This window comes from Betta splendens, chromosome 15, assembly GCF_900634795.4.
Source record: "Betta splendens chromosome 15, fBetSpl5.4, whole genome shotgun sequence".
NCBI lineage: Eukaryota > Metazoa > Chordata > Actinopteri > Anabantiformes > Osphronemidae > Betta > Betta splendens.
Window position 1 is genome coordinate 7,053,145 of NC_040895.2, and position 20,627 is coordinate 7,073,771.

Here is a 20,627-nt window from a genome sequence, read left to right on the forward strand (position 1 = left end):
TTAGCCTCTCTTTAGTTAAACTGACAGCCTGAAGTTTCCTGATATTTATTTCCTGCATGATGTTTTGAGTATAATATCATTTTTATACTTGTGCTAAACTGTGGGGTTGATGTAAACATTTACATGAATTTATGTATGACCCTGTCTCACTATTCTGTGTCTTCTACAAAGAGTATAATAAATAATTTATATATAAAGCAGACAAAAGTTGAAGTATAGCCTCCACCAACAGGTTTTGTATTGGAAGTATCTGAATATTGAATTTTCAGTACAGCTCTGCAGTACAATTTCTTTTCGACATCACAGTTGAAATCACTGTAATCTAAATGTACTCTGTCACAGCGGCTGTCATTCATCATGTCATCATCTGTAACCACCGAAGATTAAAGTGAGAAGCAGAAGCTTCACGGTTGGACTAATGAAATGTAGCTGCCCAGTGATGACAGTGCCAAATATGCGATGTGTGAGGAGTCATTTGGAAGGCAGCAGCCTGAATGATTATGCTGCTACAGCTGCACACTTTTAATCTGTAGTACATCCTTTCATCAGTGTGTATCTGTGGCTTGATTATTAAAAAAAAAAAAATATGCAGACATAATCAGCGCTGAACATGAGATACAAGGTCTGAAGCGTCACATACCAGGTAGTTAACAGCAAGTGTTGCTAAGGCAAACGGAATTGAAGGTCAGCAATTTTCAACATCATCATTGAAGTTTTTCATTGTTGCACATTATCCTGTTTTTATGGTTAAATAATATAGAGTCTTTTGGGCTTCTTAGAATTGTTTCCTGTTTTGTTGAACCTTCTTGACATTTTGCAGATTTTCATCCTGTGCCGTGATTTGAAATTCATGCATCAGTGTGTCTGTGATAAACACGACTTTGCTGTGAATTATATTTTTGGAGAAAGCAAGTAGCAGTCCGTTTAATCCAACAGCGTTCTCAGCAAACGATGCAGAAGACGCCTAAAGTATGAGACGGGCGAGAGCGAGGCAGTGAAAGTTTGGATTTGTTTGTTTTAGATCAGTAGAAGAGTTTATTTTGAAAGCTGTTCTCTGATCTTGCCCACAGCAGTCATGCATAAAATTATAAAACTCGCAATTAAAAATTATTAGTATGTTTGCACTACCAACTACAGCTTTCCAATGGACTCAGGTTTACTACTGTTCCCTCCTAAATGTTGCAAACTTCCAGCTTAGTTGTCAAGCTGAAAAATAGGCTAGTCAGTCCCCTGACATATCCCACATAAATTAATCATACCTCGAAGATAGATTGCCGTCCTTAGACCCACACACAAGCAGATGAATAATAACACCTTCAACCTACATGTCTCTCAACCATTTTTGGAGTATTTTAGTCTCTCTGATGTGGCATCACATCCTCAATACTGGGAGCTTTCACTGCTTTCCTAAGCTCACTAAACATTAATGTGCAATGGCTGCAGTAGTCCTAAAAAGCCTTGGGGACCACCATCTGTTATTTACAGCCTTTCAGATATGTTATGTTAAAAGCAGAATATCTTTTCTGTCTTAAAAAAAATGGAAATGTGTCATTTCGCCACAGTCATTGTGTCAGTCTGGACGTGGTGCAGTAGGAGCCTATCATGCCACAGATGGTGTGGGGTTGGCTCGGCACAGCTGGGGTTCTGGTGCTGTTCTGAATCTAAAACTGGAATAGTGAGATTGGGTTTTCTATGCACATCATTTGTCAAATCCCTACAGTCGTCATGCAGAGGCAAGCAGCTCAACAGTCTGCAACTGCATTATTAAAATGTGCCTTTTGTTCCAGTTTTTGTGAGACACATGGGATAATTAGACTGGTAATCCACCAGTTCTGCTTAAAGTTGGAGGTGATGTCCAGACCATCCAAGGGCTGAAGTTTAATAAACTGGACATCAGCAGATGCCGGCCTCTTTCTTCCTTTCTACTCTACAGTATCCTGTATTCGGCTCCTACAGTACCTAGTGTGCCTTTGCACACGAGTCTCATTGAGACATTGCCAGCCAAAGAAACAACCAATAGAGGCCGAGTCTTTACACCTTTCACTAGGTGCAAGTAATGCAGGAGATGTGCTCACTGCTGGTGGTGCGAAAGCACTGGAGTTTGAAATTGTCTTTGTTCCAGTTGGACAAAAGGCAGGGATTTCTGTCTCTGTCTTTGCAACAACAACTTTGCTGTTGTGTCCTTGTTGTTCTTTGCCTCTGAAGGAAAGGCTACAGATGCTAAGCTAGCTACCCAGAAGCAGCACTGTCTGGTACAGTGTGTAATCTGTGTAAGATGTGAAAGCTCCATTAGAGTGGTACTAGCCCAGATCCTAATTACTCCTGCGTACATGAAAACTTAACAACTGTCATTCTGGCCATCTGATGCTGGGACGCCTGATTTATGTGTTTGTTCTTGTCTGATAGTTTTTCTCGTTTTTTTCCCTGCTTTGCAGCAGAAAGATACATTTGTCATTAAAAAGGTGGGAAATAAATATTGGCGTTCTGGTGCGAAGGCTGATACTGAAACATCTCAGACACAGACAAATGACGTGATCTGAATTCCCGGCTCCACTCGTCTGTCAAAGAATCTATTTAGTTTTGCAGTTCACAGAGAATCAAAGTCAAAGCTCCTGGTTAGGGGGTTTCGTACAGAAACCATATAGTTGTACATGTCATTCATGTAGGTAATGAAATCCTTAGTGTGCTTTATAATGGAGCAGAGGCAAATATTGAAAGTATGGTGTAAAGTAATCTATTATGGTGCTAAAAATCAGCAAACAGCATATTCATTCATTTCAATACACAAATGAACCTAAAAGCCGTCAGACGTTAATCAGCATCATCTGTGCTTTTGATCTTTGTGTCTAGTGTTATGGATCAATGCAGTATTTGCTGTCATATCTCATATACCCATCACAGAATCATAATGGAATCTTAAGAAAAACAAAACACTTGTCACTTCAGCTTTAGAACCCTTTTGAGGTCCTGCATCTTAAGCATCTTGTTCAATGTTCAGTAAACAAACACCAGAGCTGTGCTAAATCAGGGATGGGACTATGCAGTATCCCCACTGCTTGCCATCTATCAGTTGCACAAGGAGCATGAGAGGAAGACACAAGCAGGCACAGACACACACACACACACACACACACACACACACACACACACACACACACACACATATACCCATGCAGCCTTTCCTATCAGTACCCCCAGATGTTGTGTCAGCATGTGGCTGTCGTACTGAAGCCCAGTGCAGACTGAGCTGTCCTTTGAAGAGGGACTGGGCACATCAGACCAGTTCCATCCCACTCTGGATAAATATAGACCTAAATGTTCTGCTGCAGCTGCTTCTGATTATCATATACATAAAAACCTTCTTTAATGCTATAGAACGTCATGAGAATTGTTTTTTGATTGCCTTTACATCTGTTGCAAAGTTTTGTTAAACTATTTCTTTTCCAACATCTTTCAGTATTCGTTTACCTAATGTTTATGTTTTTTTTTATTTGACAACTGCCTGTTTTTTCACATTTGTGATGATGCACATTTTATTTAAATTCCGTGTGCATCAGTGTAATATTTTTGTGTTTAGCATCACTTTGAAGTCTGAAAGAAGCCTTTCCATTATATATCTTTAAGAGCATCGGTTATTCAAAATAAACAACAGTATAATCCATCCACATCAAAACAAGCAGTAATGGACTTAAAATATTTTTTTATACTTCAGTCGAGTTGACTCTCTGTTTGAATCAGGTCACTGTTTCCTTGTAATTGCTAAGAAAAAGTTTTACATTAGTTTGAAGTTTACTAAAAGTTTGATAGTTTGAAAGCTTACCTATATAGGCAAACATCCAAAACAACTTAGAAAGTAGATTTAAATTTTATTTTCTCTGCTACAGTATCAAAATAACATCACTTCGCCAAACCCCTTCAGGGTTTCTGATCAGTGTCAAATGTCAGCTGAGGTATTTAATCAGGGGTAGCGTTGCTGCGCTGTGCACCCTGCAGTAGATGAAATGCTGCTGTGTTCCCAGGCTGTGAGCTGAGTGACACAGGGTTTGATGTGCTGCCTCTCTCCACACCTACTGCGCTGACAGGGAACACACGGGCGTGTCAGCTGACAAACTGTCTCTGTGATCCTGTTGGAGGATAGATGCTGCTGAGTTAAGGAAGCGTGTGGCCTCCTGTCATGTCTTTTCTTATGAACTACTGTCAATCTTCTTTTCCCAGGTACCAGTAACGGGTCTATACTGGTCTACAACCTAACCAGTGGTCTCCTGCACAAGGAACTCAGCGTTCATTCTTGTGAAGTCAGGTAAGAGGTTTTTCTCTGTTTAAATGCATTGTTATATCAGACCCACTTGGTGTAGCATGAATTATGTTTATATGCAACACATCTGTAAAATAAAGTCGCACAAGAGCCAGTGACCAGACGCTCAAAGCTCGAGGCAAATAGATTTTGGGCTGATTGTTTTCGGGCTCATTAGAACTTGCAGAGGCAATTGGCACTAACACAGTTTTTAAACTATGCAAATGCAAATGTCTCTATCACAACAACCCAGTAATTGGTAGTACAAGATGTACTGTCCTGTAGTGTTGGTGGATGTACACGGGGGCCAGACGGTGGGTTACGTCGTGGCAGAATTTAGTGAATTCCAAACACTGGTATTAAATCTAAAAAGTGATGGAGCAAAAGAAATCTATGATCATAAGAAAGTTTAGACACAGGAAAATGGAAGAAGCCTTTGTTTGCAACAACGGCTCCAACACTTGGATTTACAACGAAAACAAATCTGTGATGGTTCCAGGTTCCTCTGAGGAAATTCTGACTGTGATTGACTGGAGCCAGCAGGGAGTTTCCCTTATTGGATGGCTTGGATTGTCTGGATCTTTGCTCCTGCTGTGATAAATTTCCTTGCTTCCGAGACTGAAATTTCAGGAGGGGGCCCTATGCAATGACGAGCGTAGTTGTAAAGATGCTTCATCGGGTGTTTGGGGCCTTGGGCTGTGTAGGCTGTGTGACATCCTGTGCCATTGTATTTTTCTCAATCCTCTGTAGTAACAAATACACTAATTGTGCTCTTATTTGTTAACTGATACAAATCACCAGTTGCTGTCATTTCTCACAGACAACTTTTACTAATAACACTATTTTAGAGTATGTGTTGTTCCCTTGGTGCCTAAGGAGACCACAGCCAGCGTCATTGTTGACACGGCGTTACAGCAGTTGCACTTTTTCTTGCTGTCAAAACGTCTTCTGGGAGGAAGGTTTATTGATTTCTGTGTGAAATGCGTTCTGCATGTAAATATCATTCTTCATTTGAAATGATTTGATTTATTCTAAGCTAAATGGAACCAAAGGCGCCGAGCATGAAAGGTTCCTTTAACCGTTGAATACTTAAACTATTCCCTTATGTCTCAGCAGCTCATTAATGAAACTATCAATCACACATCAAAGGGCAGCTCTGGGATCCAGGGCTCTAGGAATCTTCCCCCTTCTATTTACAACCAAGGTCTTGTAGCAGGATAACAACATTAAAAATGAGACTAGCAGTAAAATATACCGCGTGCGTGTGTATGAAGATCCGTAGACCATAGAGTTTTGTCTGATGCTGATTGAAGCTTTCGCTGTGTGTCACTCAGCTGTAAACTGACAAAGGGTACAGGACCCTGCACCACATTCCCACAGCCGACAAAGGCCAGTCCATGCGTCATTAGTTATTACTCTTTAATGAGCTGCAAAACTATTTCACTAGGATTAATTAAGTGCAAGATTGAATCAATTAATGCTGTTAAGAGACTGATTGGGCGCAAACACTATGCGTTCAAGCAGAGCCGGGCTTCCTTTAATGAGAGAAGTTAGTACCCACGAACGCTAAACTCATACAACGACAACTTACAAAACTTTAATGAGCTCTGCAGCACAAACATGCATCTACCTTTGCCTGTGGATTAAAGCTGCTGATCAGGGACCAGTTGTCTCTGCGGGGGTTCCACTGTTACTCTGAAAGTCACGACAGATAATGACATCACATCGCATCTTTCTCTCGGCACCAACAGGAAGAGCGGACTCTTCCTGTACAGTTATTTCCAGCGTGTGACGAACAACATTAAGTTCAAAGCTGTGAATTCCGTGTGTTGGAGAGAGCAGAGGTGCTTATGGAAATGAGCCCAGCATCCCCTGCCCCAGCACACACAGCCAGGCCAAAGGAGGCCTGGCTACTTAGCATCTCATTTACATTTACTGGGGAAATTGACTAATTAATCATGTGGCTATTTACCATCTCATTATAGTGGAATTTGTGCTCCCTGAGCTGGGCTGAGTTTTCAAAATTATTCATATTTACCACTTCCTGGCTTCATTTTTATATCCTGTGAATGGAGTCTTATAGAAGTTCCCGGTGTTTCATTTACCTTGCTGCTCTAACAGCTGACAACGACGAAGCCTCAAAGCGTAAAATAAGCCGTTTCTCTAAAAACTGTGCATGTGTTCTTCCACAGGGGGATTGAATGGGTGAGTCTCACCAGTTTCCTGTCCTTTGCCACGTCAGCTCCCAACAACATGGGCCTGGTTCGAAATGAACTGCAGCATGTTGACCTGCCCACTGGTAGGAGGCTCACACACACACACGTCTTTACTTTGGCTTTGTTTAAAGTTTTCTGATTCTATAGTTCTGCTGTATCACATATATTCATATCTTAAATTTAATGTGTTTGGCTTGATGAATTAAGCATGGACAAAATAACAAATATGTATGTCACTAAAACGGTGCAGTCAGATAGCTAATCTGTAATTAAATTAGTGTAAAGCAAATTAATTACTCACTTTTTCTTAGTTTTCATAGTCAATCGTCCACTACACTGGCTTTAACATCAATACCAGTAAATGGTATATAAATTAATAGTAATTAATGCACGTGTGAATTGTGAGGTTCTTCCACATTAAACTCATAGAATGTGTGTTTCCTTTGAGGATTTATCGTTTTATTTTCAAACCCATGAATGTTCATCACATCATAATTTCACATAACAGCTGTATCTGGACAGCCTGGACTCTATTCAGTAAGGCCGTTGTCTATTTTATTCAGGAAAAGTACACACAGGTCCTCAGATAGAATGGAACAGAAGAGAAAGTTTTGCAAATCAAGATTCTCTACTTCATCTACAAAACTAATAGACTAAGTTTGGCGCCTCAGGCCTCATACAGCTGGAGCATTTTCTGATAAGATTTGATAATGAATCTGGTCTTCGCCGCTTGTCTTACTCGGACCCTGCAGCAATGGTAGCAGCTGGACATGAATGAAATATTTGAAATCTATGAAACCGTTTTTTGTTGTTGATAACTCAGTTTGCATTGCCTCACATAGACAACAATTAATCATCTTTTGCAGTATATGAACAGATGGTTATTACTCATCATGCAAGCGTGATCAATGTCTGCAGCTCTTCTTAGTTATCATTCACAAGTGACTATCATTAAGTCTGAGATTGCCACATTAGTGAGCCACCTTCTACCCCCAAAACTAATAATTTATGGAAATTTCTTAGCTATTTGTTTCTTTATTGCTGCTCTGTGAACTATATTCCTGAGATGTGTGTTTATGAATGCATTTGAATAATGCAATAGAATAATTGGCACTCTGTAATCAGGGCATGTTACACTTCCAGCTGTGGAAACAAAAGAGGATGAAGAGGGTTGGATTAGCCTATATTACACGCAGGTCTCCAAAGTTTGTCTTAGGGTATATCTTTAGCTGTCATCCCTCTGGTCCAAACTGTTGTCTCAAAGGCAGCAGCTGGAGGTCACCTTGCCTCCCCCAGATCATCACAGCCTGTTGTACATTTTAAACAGGCCACCTTTCTAAGCGTCCTCGGCAAAATTACATCAGTGCCTCCTTAAAGAAAATGCTACAGAATGCGATAGACCTGAAGGGCATTATTGTTTTGCTTAAAGGGGGACACCTTGATGGTCTGCATAATGTCTGCTTCAGTGGGTGTAAATGAAAAGCAGGCTTTAGCGTGGTGGGAAGAATAAGTCGTCTCTTTCACAGGTGAAAGCAAAGATACAGCATCTGCCTTCCATCATCACCTCCACTCCTTCACACTCTGTTTCTCTCTGGGTCTGTTGTGTTTTCCAGGTAGATGCTTTGCATTCAGAGGTGAGCGAGGAAACGATGAGCCACCCATTGAGATGATTAAAGTGTCTCATCTCAAGTGAGTTTCCATTGTTTCCGTTACCCACTATGAACAAAGCCAAACATCAACAACCACACATTACTCTAATGCTTTTACTTTTAATCAGTAACTGTGCCTTTACATATACATATACATAATTTACACCCACACAGACACTAGGCCCTCACCTCCACTTGCCTGGAGGAATCTCACCTTTTGTATTCCTCCCTATTTATCCACCTCTGAACATGTAATTAAATATTTCTAAAGGTTGGAGTGCTTATTTCTTGTGTTCCCCTAACGTGTTGTCACAACTAGACAGGAATGCTAATGAAGGTCTTCAGTGAAACTATTGAAAGCACAGTTTTTTTTATTAATTACAGTCCCTAAAAACCTTTACGTTTCATGCCGAGTTTTGCAATGAATCACATTTTATCCTCACGGCAGCTTTTACTCAGACTGCGATATTCAGAAAAATCAAGCCTGCATTTGCTGTCTCACACACTTTTACAGTTCGGTATGTGTGCATATGCAAAGCCAAGGCTATTAGATAACTGCTGTTTTTATGTACTCAGTGGCTTTCAACGTATTTCAGCATAAATTCGACATTATTTTCAAGGCTGCCGTATTTTGACAGAACTAAGCTCTTTGAAGAGTCTTGAGCCATCTGTGTGCATTCAGTTGATGATCAGATAGATTATGTTGTTTAGTAAGTCTATAATAAATCTGATTATTCTGGCTAAATTACTGCATGTGTTTGCTGATACATACATCTTCTCCTTTTTCTGGCACTTTACTTCTTTAGTGGAAAGTGTAGGGTACTGAGACTGAAAGATGGTTTGGAAATAAAGTAGAAATACTTTGTTCACTTCTAATCCTTGTGAAAATGTATGCTCAAAATATTTGCTTTAATTACTTTTACAGCTTTGTATTCTTCTAAATCTACATTGATTGCTGCATATCTGCTCTTTATGTAATTTAATGTTTGGATGAACCCCTTGAAATGTTTAAACTTTGGTGTTTTTGCAGCTATTTAATATGTACAACACAAACAGCAGCACAGGTGATAATGAGATTTTGAACAATAAACTAAATGTTAAATGTGCAACATTTCTATACATGTATGTTAATCTATATCAAGTGTTCTCAATGGCCACCGTCCCTGCTGGTTTTCCAGCTCTCTCTGCTGATTACCTTGATCAGGTGTGTCAGTTGGCTTTTCCAGCTTGTCATTTACTGAACACACCTGGTCATGGGAATCAGAAGTGGAAGGCAGAAGTGGAAAACCAGCAGGGCAGCGGCTGAATGGCATTAGTTTGACACCTCTGATCTATATTGCTTTGTTTTATTTTAGCATTTAAACCACTTGTCTGCAGGTTTTTTTTTTTAAGACTGCCTGTTCGTATTTGTGATGTTCCTTCGCAGACAGTATCTGGTGGTGGTGTTCAGGGACAAACCCCTGGAACTATGGGACATCAGGACGGGGACACTTCTCCGGGAGATGGCGAAGAACTTCCCCACCGTTACTGCACTGGTACCCACTGTTCTGCACCCTAGTAAAAACAATCCTGGAAATTTGTACAGTTGGTGCAAGTGACACACAAAAATAAAACGCATAATTACGTTTAGGAAACACACCGTAAACTGATACGTCCTGTAAGAGTCTCTTGCACTGTTTGATCCCTTGTGTTCTTGTGGGCTATTTAAAAGATTAGTCTGGAAAATTTTTCCCAAGCTCAGCAAAGAAAAGTGGCTTCATTAGCCTGGAGACATGGTCATAAAGAAGAGTTATACTGCACAAACTTTACAGTTAGGCTGTAAAATCCTCTACATTGCAAATAAAAAGCCAGTAACCTTAATAATACATGTCGGCGTCCCCCAGCCCCATACTGCTGTCTCATTTCCATATTGATTTCAACCTCAAGTCAACCCACCTAGCGCCACGGTGCTCTACTAGTTAGACAGGAAGGCTGTAAAAAATGACTCTCTTGTGTATCTGGGCCTCAGTTTCATTTACGCAAGCTTCTCTTCTTCATCCTTAACTGATCTGTTTGTCTTTTTATAGTGTATTAACATGTTTCCTGTTCTGATCTTGCTTTGTGTCAGTGTGTTGCTGTAACTGCAGCTCTGTGTGTTTAAACAGGAATGGTCCCCATCACACAACCTGAAGAGCCTCAAGAAGAAGCAAATTGCAGCGAGGGAAGCAATAGCTCGGCAGACGGTGTCTGACGCTGAGCAGAGCAGCGTCGAGTCATCTGTTATCAGGTCATAGAGCATCAGAGTTGTTTTTTTTTTCTTTCCAGGATTGACCGCTCGTGAATCAGTGAATCAGTCAAATGTTGTGTTTCTTCTGGTCACATTATTGAAAGTTAAAGCTTTACTGAAAAACAGTAATGAAATATGAATCACAATCTTCTACAATCACCGACTGTATGAGATTTAATGAATATATACACACACATACCTTATACAGCCACATTCCTATCAGATTAACTAAGGGCCCCTTTTAGCACCCGTCAAGTTGCACAAAAGAAATCACAGTCAACCTATGAACAGCTTGAAAGCAGCACATTGAGGATGTCCAGATCCAGTCCACACATTTCACCCTTGAAATTGGGCAGAAATCCTGACATGTTCTTATCTGAGAGAATCTTGTGTGTGTGTTTTCTCTATGCAGTCTCCTACAGGATGCAGAGAGCAAGTCAGAGATCAGCCAAGCCATCTCAGCCAGGGAGCATTTTGTATTCACTGACACAGACGGGCAGGTCTACCACATCACTGTAGAGGGCAACACAGTTAAAGACGGAGCGCGGATTCCCCCTGATGTGAGTGCAGAAGCCTATTTCTGTTTTGTATTCTTCCAGACTGTTTTGAAGGTCGTCTACGCTGATCCTTCCACAGAATGTGGACTTCATATCTTGCCCTCTCCATTTACTATATTATGCAGTTAATCCTTTTGTACTATTTTTCTTTGTGTTCTACTTCTTGTGCCACCTTCTGTTTGAAACAACAACCTTGGCAGCGTTTGCATGCCAACTGCTTCCCTGCTCTCTCTCATCAAATATCTGCATTGTGTTAACATCTTGCTTCATTACTGAGTGTTAGCCAGCATCTGCTCCATTTCCTCCTCCATAAAGTAGAAGCCATTACTTCCCCTCTATATCCTGTGTCCTTTCAGGTTGTAGTTTTTTTTGTGGGGCTTGTGTGGGGAAGAGATATAGCTGCTGACTCCTGAACAAAATGTAGCAGACATAATGAATGATCCTTAAAAACAGTAAGCAACCAAGGTGAAGATAAGAGCTACAGCTCTGCTGATTGTGTGTGTGTGACGCCAGTTTGTACCACACAGTGTTGTGTATGTGTCTTTCACTGTCACTGCTCTGTTTACCTATAAAGCACATACAGCAGCTGTTAGTCTGCTTTGACGGCAGAATGGGCAGGAAGATAAACACGCCGTTACCCAGTTGAGGCTTTCGCCACCAGCGTTTTCCCAACTTTGCTGATACATATGTCACCAGGACTTTGTTTGTTAATTAAAGAAGCATGTTTCGTTACCCAAGCATTAGTTTTGCCCAGAGTTGCATAAAATTTTAACCGTTGTTTGGCATCAGGAACATTATGTGACATGTAATTGTGTGAGCCGCCTTCTGTTGTTCGTTAGTGAGTTTCCAAACAGCACAGGTTTATACCTGAGCACTAAATGGTATTAAATATATATTTCAGATGCTTCTATATATAATACAGTATTCCAAAAGAAATATTTGAAGTTTCTGAAGTCCATTTCTGAGCAGAAGGTACAGTACAAAAAGACTATAAAGGCACTTTGTGTTCTTCTCACTCATTACCTGCATCTCTTCACACATTACAGACACTGGAGGGTTACCGGGGGATTTTAAACCTAATCTTTACGACGGCTGCAAATCCCTTGCTTAAATATTTGCATACCTGTAAGGTTTTACAGTTTTTTACGCTAGTGGAAGTTTCAGGGCACTAAAGGAAGGTTTCTTTCCAGTCGTGCATGACACCGACTGTGCCGCCTTACTGGAACCCTGATGTCCAGCTTGTTTACCACGCGGCTGCTGCTGATGTTTTAATTTATTTTTCTGTTTTCATTCAGTCTCAGGCATTAAAGCACCAGAGCTGCTGATGTTTTATAGTCAAGTGAAAAGGTCGTTTTCATGCTGCTGCATTGCTTTTTTTGAACTACCCAGTGGTTGCTCGCATTAAAAACATGACATTTGAACATCATGACATCATTTTCCTTGAAGTCTTTATGCCAGTACTTAGACTTTAAACCTACAGTACAGTAGCCCACTGTAGATAGCACATCATATTATTTAGTGTCTGTAAATAATCCAAATTGGCAAGATGCTGAAATCTTTAGGGCTTCAAATACTTTACCTAATTAGAGAAAAAGGAGAGCCGTTCTTTTGGTTTGTGCTGCATGTTCTTCTTTGGCTCAGTGTCTGTCCTCTGTGTTGCAGGGCAGCATGGGAAGCATTGCCTGCATTGCCTGGAAAGGCGACACCCTGGTGCTTGGAGACGTGGATGGCAACCTTAACTTCTGGGACCTCAAGGCTCGTTTGTCCAGGTAACTCCTGAAGTATTTAGACTTTACCTGTATTTTTGCACTGCTGTTATAACTTACTGTTACAGTAGTTATTCTCCAAAGCTTATACATTGTATTTTTGTATCTCTTTAAAATTATCTTTGTCAATCCTGTGGGCTATTGTCCCTGCGTACATATTAGAGCACTCTGTCTTAATAGGTTTTTAACTTTATATCAACAGCTCCAGAAACTAGAAATGAACTTGTTTTAAAATGACCCATTCTACTGATGTTTTCAGGGGAATTCCGACACACCGGGGTTGGGTGAAAAAGATCCGCTTTGCCCCGGGCAAGGGCAACCAAAAGCTCCTGGTGATGTACACAGACGGAGCGGAGGTCTGGGACACTAAAGAGGTGAGGCTCCACAGTCAAACAAACCCTGGGCGGTTGCCTGTTTATCGCATCAGACAAATTAATGATTGGCTTGGTGTGACACATTCCCAGCAGGCACCAGCTGACTACATGGCATAATTCAAATAAAAAGGGAAGCTGCAGGTTGATGGGGAGCTTTATAGTTGTCCAAATGTGCTGTGGCAGAGCTAATCTGTTTCCACGGTACAGTAATCACTGAAGCACTACAACATTGTGTTGGTGTATTAACTCATTTCCTCTCTCTGCTAACACCGCAGTAATAGTATATCTGCTGTAATTGCCCTGTTCCGTTAAAAAATCATTACCCTGCTTTTATAAGTACACATAAGAGCTTTCTGCTGACGTGTACTGTACCGGCAGGCGCAGGATGGATGCTCCTGGTTCCTGTATGTGGCAAACGTCCTCGCTCACTTTTTAACTTTGTTTACCCAAGTCATCATCCAGAAAGTCCTTTCTCTGCACAGTCTTTATTACACCTCATCAAAGAAGGCTCCCAGCTAGCATGGCCTCCAGTTCATCATTTGATTTAATGTCATAGCTGTGTGTGTTTGTGTGTATTTGTTTTTTTTGCTATCCGTATCCAAGTCACAATATTTTGTTCATCTTACTCAGCAGCGGTAAGAGGTAAAAGCTGACGAACAGATAAATATGGGTAGAGAGAGATGTTTGGGGGCATTAGGCTGTGGGGGCGGGGGGGGGGGGGGGGGGGGGGGGGGGGTGGGGGGGGGGGGGGGGTGGGGGGGGGGGGGGGTGTTAAGGGGTGTTGAGATGCTCTCATGGAGGGATGTGTTTTGTTGAGGAGAACTGAGATAAGACACAGTTTTCACTCCCCAGTCATAAATGCCAGACAACAGATGGATGGTGCTGCAGAGGGAAACGAGCAGCAGCTATAGCGCGACAAAGAGAGGGAGGAGAGGGAGGCGCAGGAGAGATTTACGAAATGCTTCACCACTCTGCCGGCTCTGATTCCGCCACATTAAAATCTAGAGGGTTTTTCAGAGCCCTTCAACATTGGCTGTTTATTTCACCTGCGGTATTCTCCTGCTAGCCTCAATGTAAATTAGTTTACAGTTGCATGCTGTAAAATGCCACTCCCCGTTACAGGTCCAAATGGTCAGCAGCATGCGAATCGGTCGCAACGTCAACTACCGCATCCTAGACATTGACTGGTGCACTTCAGACAAGGTTGTGCTGGCCTCAGACGACGGCTGCATCCGAGTGCTGGAGATGGCCATGAAGTCAGCCAGCTACCGCATGGACGAACAGGACTTGACTGGTGAGCCGGCAAATCAAGAGTTTGAGGAGAGACATAAAATAGGAAGGCAAAACAATGAACTTTATAGTGGTGCTAAATGTGTTGTTTCTGATTTGTGGGGGACTTGTCCAGATCCGGTGTGGTGTCCTTACCTGCTGCTTCCCCGCGCTGCTCTCACCCTCAAGGCCTTCCTCCTGCTGCAGCCTTGGTCAGGAACCTTCACCATGGACATAACTCAAGTGTGAGTATCAACCTCGAGGAAGCCATAAAAGTGTCCACTTTAAAATCATCCCCGTTTATGATGTTGTGATTGTTAGGGCGGATGTTATTACCAACGTTAAGAAGTTATATTTTATTTTTGATTTATATCTTTAAGGATTAGTTTCAGCTTTGGCTACAGTGGGAATGTGGGAATGACCACTGAACACAGTGAAGATCCACATCATAAATCCACACCAAAGGACAGAGTCAATAATTCAAACCAGTTCATCTCAAAATTAATATAAGCCCTAGATTTTACCCCTTTTTGAGTAATAGCATTCACATAAAGGACCATAATGCATCTTAATAAGTGGATTTTTAGTGCTTGAAATGCCTTAAGCCAGTCTGCAGCATTAGCATCGGGGCTGACCAGCATATTTTGGCTTAGTCCAATCCTTTGTCTATTGTAATCAGTTGCAGCTGGGTACACAAACTGTAAAATAATACAGTAATCAGCTTCTTTAAAGCAGTACACTGTGAGCGTGTGAACAGAGCAGCATAGTGATATTGGCTGAATCACTACAACATCTGCCAGCCACCCAGTCATTAAAAAAAGGCCAGTTGCTAGTGTAAGTGAAGCAACCACCTCCTGTTTTTATCTGTACTTTGATGGTTATGCACCTCATTTCGCTGAGGACTTGATGTTGCGCTGCTGTCTTTCATTAAGCGCGCATCCTATTATGGATCATCTGGACTGACCTCAGTAAAAATGTTAGAAGAGAGTCCTCTATTAAAGCTGGGCACCGGGCAGATCCGCTCCTCTCGACAAGCGGCTACTCTCCTTAATTTCGGGTCGAGATTTGTTTTAGGGATGACATAATGCAGCAGCATGACTAAGACTGATCCCTCTGTTCCAGAGACTACAATGAGAAAGACGAGATAAAAGGTTTGATCCAGGAGCAGCTCAACTCCTTGTCCAAGTAAGTTATCCCACACTATTGTTTTGTCTTCTACAGTAACAACACTTGTGCTCTGCAGAGAAGGGCTGCACTTCATATGAACGTCAGGAAACAAACTGTTTTGTGCATATATATATACAGTATACAGTATGTTTGCCAGTATCTCAGCTAATTGACAATCCTTCTTTGTGTTCATTTGGCTTTGTCATGCACCTAGAGTCCCAGGTTGTGTTGTCTTTAAACAGCAGGCCCAAAGAGCCTGTAGTCTGTGGGCCATCAGATAAGAGGTATCTCCCATAGCAGCCACACTGGGCCCGCTGCGCCGAAGAAGCGTAATTGGCACTCGCTGCGTTCTGATTGTGTGCCTCTGATTGGCTCCCCAGTGATATGAAGAGCGTGCTACAGGACCCGGAGCTCAGTCTGCTTCAGCGCTGCCTGCTCGTCTCACGGTGAGTTACGGCCCAGCGTGGAGTTAACGCTGTTTATCGTCTGTACAGATTTCCTGGCTTCTCCTGATTATTGTGTTAACACTGTTCACACAAACAATAATAAACCGTGAACTGATGGCTGGGAAGTTCCAACAAAAGCGGTAGAAGTTAACAAATAAGCACTGTCCTGTTTGCACACCTTTACTTTCTACCCACCCACACGACAAGGTAAAATGCTGTAGAGAGCAAACGAAGGAGCAAATTTAGATGGTAGATATTTGAGTTTGTACTTTATGTACACAGTACTATATTGCAATACTATAACAATGTACATTTTGAGAGCTGCTGTTATGTGTATTTGTTTAATTACATCATGTGTGATGAGTAAGCTGAGCTCCATTATAAAGTCGTACTATAGAGGAGAAAAATGTCTCCTCATTATTTTAGTCTCACTACTGTCACATATGCTGCCAGAAGACCAGGGCTTATTTTTTGCTGTTACTCTACAGGCACGATTCTGTATCTCCACAAAAAAAGCCTGACATGAGAGCTGGTGTCAGCAACTCTGATCTCGTCTCTGCTCTAGTTCTCATTTCCCTCGAGCATCTGACAAATCTAGAGCAGCTAGACTGTGGCGAGATGCAATATGGTCTCCCCTGTTTGCATCCTGTTATCAAAGCCGCGATTCACCTGGAAGTCCCAGGGACCCGTTTTGTTCTGTGAGCGCTGTGTCCGAGGTCTCGCAGAGAACTCCTGATTATGTGTCGGCACAGTATCCAACCCATCCCAAGTTCTCGCAGCATTGTTAATGTAGCGAGGTAACCTAGCAACAGCTGTGTGCCCGTGCTGTAGATAACATATAAAAAAGGATGATGGGGAGGGCTCGTTGAAAGAGCAAGACGTGATTTGGAGGATACAGGAACTTTGGTCATTAGCGAGGACAGTAGTCAGTCGATTCAGACTGTGGCATTTAGTTTAGTCAGACTTCTCCAGGGAGAATGTGGCCCTCTCTGAGCGCGCTCATCTGTCGCTGTGGTGAACTGCAGGCTGTTTGGAGACGAGTCAGACCTTCACTTTTGGACAGTGGCCTCGCACTACCTCCAGTCGTTCGCGCAGGCTCGACAGCTGAGCGTGTCCATAAGTGACGGCACGCAGGCCCAGAGTGAAGGAAGCCAAGCGCCGCCTCAGAACCACCTGGACATCTGCCACGACGTCCTGTGTGAGAGCTCCTACTTTCAGGTCAGTGAAACCAGAAGACGGCGCGTCGCTTTGTCTTTGCCGCCTTTTGATTTGTCGACAGCCCGACACAGATAGAGACAAATACTCGATCCGAGCAGTCAACGTCTTAATAAATCCCCCGAGGACTCATCCACAGACGGTGTGTATCCTCCAGGCAGAGCATGCACAAACAAGCACTGCTGGCCTGTCATCCATAGTGTCAACAGCACGGCCCCGGTCACAGTGGTACACTCTATTATTAATGGGGTTGTGTACCTCCTCCATTAATTCAACAAGCCCCGGTCTCTGAGAACCAACACACACTTTTAAGCCTTTGAAGGTAAAACCATCTGTCACTTTCCTAGCAATTACTATCCACAACATTTCCTCACAATAAATCTAACCTACAGTGGGAAACACTACTTTTTTTTGTTGCCTCACTGCTCAGATCAGTGCATCTTGCTGAAGGCCTGCTGTGGCTGATCAAGGGTCCAAGGTCCTAATGAAGAACACCCTGCACCTTGTTAATGATCAGCACAGTGTGTGGGAAAAGATGATGGGTCCCCCCTCCGCCCGCGTCGCTCAGCTGAAATCCAACTTCACGTTGCCATAGCAAACGCAAAGGACTGGATGCCACGCATTGTTTTTGTGTTCAGGCTCTTACAGTACATCTGTTAACTTTAGTCGAATCATTTCAAAGAACGATTGTGAGACCTGAATAAAATGTCGTCTCGACGCGAGAACACCGTTTTCTTCGGCTTTTGGTCTGTTTTTTCCCCACTCAAGGCTATTTTGTATCTATATAAGCAAAGAATCAGAACAGAACATGTAGCATTCTGATAAAACATGAATAGTTAGGAAAAAATGTCAAGTAGCTTTTAGCTACCATTGACGTTTGAATTAACATAATGTGAATTCTGTGGATGTAATTGAAAAGTGTAAATATTTAAAGGTCTCATAAGCCTGTCACATTTTTCTGAATTATGTATAAATGCGTCAGTGTTTTACTGTTCTGGTGGTGAGCAGACCTCTACTTAACTTCCTCATAATGAGGGGTCGTGCTGCGATCACAGATGAGACTCTCATAGTCTTGATCCAGGCAGTTCGCAGCGGGTTCTGGCTCCTGTTCTGTGCCTAACTTTAATTGCTTATATCACGAACACCGATGCGGAGCTCACGGATATAAAGTTAGAGAACTCACTGGTATCTTTGCAAAGATACAGCCCACGGCTGTGAATCACAGAAGAATTCATCACGACTAAGTAAAAAAGAAAAACTCTGGTTGATACACAGTAGATCCTCAGTTGAATTACAAATAACAAAATAAAATAAGAAAAGTGCATTGTGTGACATCTAAATATTTCAAACACTTTAATTATACTCTCCATCACTGGACTGTTACTGTTGTATTCCCTGTCGGTTGTCGCTTTCTCTCCCTCATGCACAAATCTTTCCATGAATCTTAGGGCTCTTTTTCTGTTCTTCTCCAGGTTCCCTTCCGTTTAAATGAAACATAAAGCAAATTAACTTGTGACTATTCAACAGAAGTTCCAGTTGGATCGGGTTCACCTGCAGGAGGTGAAGCGCTCCAGCTATGAACACACTAAGAAATGTGCTGACCAGCTCCTCCTGCTGGGTCAGGTGAGTACTACACCACTCCGTCCCAGTTCTGTACAGACAATTATGTCTGGAATGATTTAGTTTTCTGTTTTCCCTGTCTCGTCTCATTTAATTTTGCATTGACTTGATTGAATATCAACACATTTCGCAGTCTGGCTCATTCCTTTCTCCCCGCATCTCCCTCACACGCACGCCTCCACACTCTAGCTGTGCATATGTGTGTTGTCATTATGGTAAATAGGTGATATCAATGCTATGATGCCTAATGGAGCAAGATAGACTCTAAGTGCTGTCCTCCTGGCGTCTCGGCCTGTGGGGACTGAAATCACCTCGCTGCCCCACTCAGTGTCACCACTCTCCCTCTAATCACGCGCCGTAATCAGCCACTGTGTCAGAGGGACACTTCTCTAACAGGCAGAAGGCAGAGGCCACCCTGAGCTGACCCCGGCATGAGTTCGTGCCTTCATCCACACCAGATGAAAAGCAAGATAATAAATATAATTTCCCTCTGCGGTCCTCTCTGGCCCAGCTCTCCGCGGCGGTTACCTGCCTGCGCCGCTAATGCCTCGTTTCCCCCCTTCATTGCGTAATTGCCGCCTCTCTGTGATCGCCCTCAGACGGACCGGGCCGTGCAGCTGCTGCTGGAGACGAGCGCCGACAACCCCAGCTACTACTGTGATTCTCTCAAGGCGTGCCTGGTGACCACCATCACCTCATCGGGCCCCTCGCAGTCCACCATCAAACTAGTGGCCACCAACATGATTGCTAATGGCAAGCTAGCAGGTGGTGTTACTGTTCGTGCCGTACTGAAACCCAGACTATGCTCCGACGAACCACCCCATGTGAATTAATCCTCTGCTCCTCTCTCTGTCAGAGGGAGTCCAGCTGTTGTGTTTGATTGACAAGGCTGCGGATGCTTGCCGGTACTTGCAGACCTACGGGGAATGGAACCGAGCCGCCTGGCTGGCCAAGGTGCGTCAGCATTATGATGCATCACACGCATAAACAAGTTCTCTTCCCAGAACACGTATTGTGTGTCCTCAGGTGCGCCTGAGCCCAGCAGAGAGCTCTGACGTGCTGAAGCGCTGGGCGGAGCACCTGTGCTCCTCGCAGGTCAACCAGAAATCGAAGGCCATCCTGGTGCTGCTCTCCCTGGGCTGTTTTTCCAAAGTGGGAGAGATGCTCCACAGGTAAGAAGCAGGACTGAGGCGTCTGCAAGAGCTCCATATAATCTAAGATTTTTCCTGGCTATTGTACCGATTCACAGTCGTCATCCTCGGTTTCTTCCTCTGCCTTTAATCTTGAGTGCATAGAATGACACTTTGCATTGTGTAGTGAAGCCCATAAACGTAGCTCTGCATCGTCCTCCCGTCCTCCTCCTTGACAGCTTGTATTCTGAGATTCCTATGTGGTCAGAGGAGTGTCATAGAAGACTAGAGAAGCATTGGGCTTTGAAGCAGGTATGCTGCTGCTTTTTTGACAATAGCTCTGACCTCTCTCTCTACCGCCTGTGCCTTTCTCTTCCTCCTTCCATCCTCTGGACAGTATGAGGCACTTTGATCGTGCCGCTCTCTTCATCGAAGCCTGCCTGAAGTCTGGGGTGATGGAGGCCAACGACTCTTCCAATATCCTTTTTGAAAACCCATTACTGTCCTCCGAGGGCCTTTTATTACCACAATTAGCTTTGGCCGCTTGCTCTGACCATCTCTGCTGCAGATGTGCACTTAACAGCAAAGACCTTTTTCACAATAAAAGTCAATTTAGGGACTCCTGGATTCCTAGTAGACAAAACCTCACACTCATTGT

General features: G+C 42.9%; 1 protein-coding gene across 1 annotated transcript in view; it reads left to right on the plus strand.

The window, feature by feature from the left end:
- Nucleotides 1–20,627, plus strand: part of wdr11 (WD repeat domain 11) — a 38,520-nt gene that overhangs the window by 15,637 nt on the left and 2,256 nt on the right. The window contains exons 11-28 of the mRNA XM_029175898.3: nucleotides 4,216–4,300; nucleotides 6,487–6,593; nucleotides 8,124–8,199; nucleotides 9,586–9,694; nucleotides 10,304–10,425; nucleotides 10,838–10,985; nucleotides 12,645–12,751; nucleotides 13,008–13,122; nucleotides 14,245–14,416; nucleotides 14,528–14,636; nucleotides 15,514–15,576; nucleotides 15,939–16,004; nucleotides 17,030–17,222; nucleotides 18,747–18,842; nucleotides 19,439–19,604; nucleotides 19,696–19,793; nucleotides 19,866–20,011; nucleotides 20,367–20,446. Of these exons, the coding sequence (XP_029031731.1) occupies nucleotides 4,216–4,300; nucleotides 6,487–6,593; nucleotides 8,124–8,199; nucleotides 9,586–9,694; nucleotides 10,304–10,425; nucleotides 10,838–10,985; nucleotides 12,645–12,751; nucleotides 13,008–13,122; nucleotides 14,245–14,416; nucleotides 14,528–14,636; nucleotides 15,514–15,576; nucleotides 15,939–16,004; nucleotides 17,030–17,222; nucleotides 18,747–18,842; nucleotides 19,439–19,604; nucleotides 19,696–19,793; nucleotides 19,866–20,011; nucleotides 20,367–20,446 (2,058 nt within the window). The remainder of the gene's footprint in view (nucleotides 1–4,215; nucleotides 4,301–6,486; nucleotides 6,594–8,123; nucleotides 8,200–9,585; nucleotides 9,695–10,303; nucleotides 10,426–10,837; nucleotides 10,986–12,644; nucleotides 12,752–13,007; nucleotides 13,123–14,244; nucleotides 14,417–14,527; nucleotides 14,637–15,513; nucleotides 15,577–15,938; nucleotides 16,005–17,029; nucleotides 17,223–18,746; nucleotides 18,843–19,438; nucleotides 19,605–19,695; nucleotides 19,794–19,865; nucleotides 20,012–20,366; nucleotides 20,447–20,627) is intronic.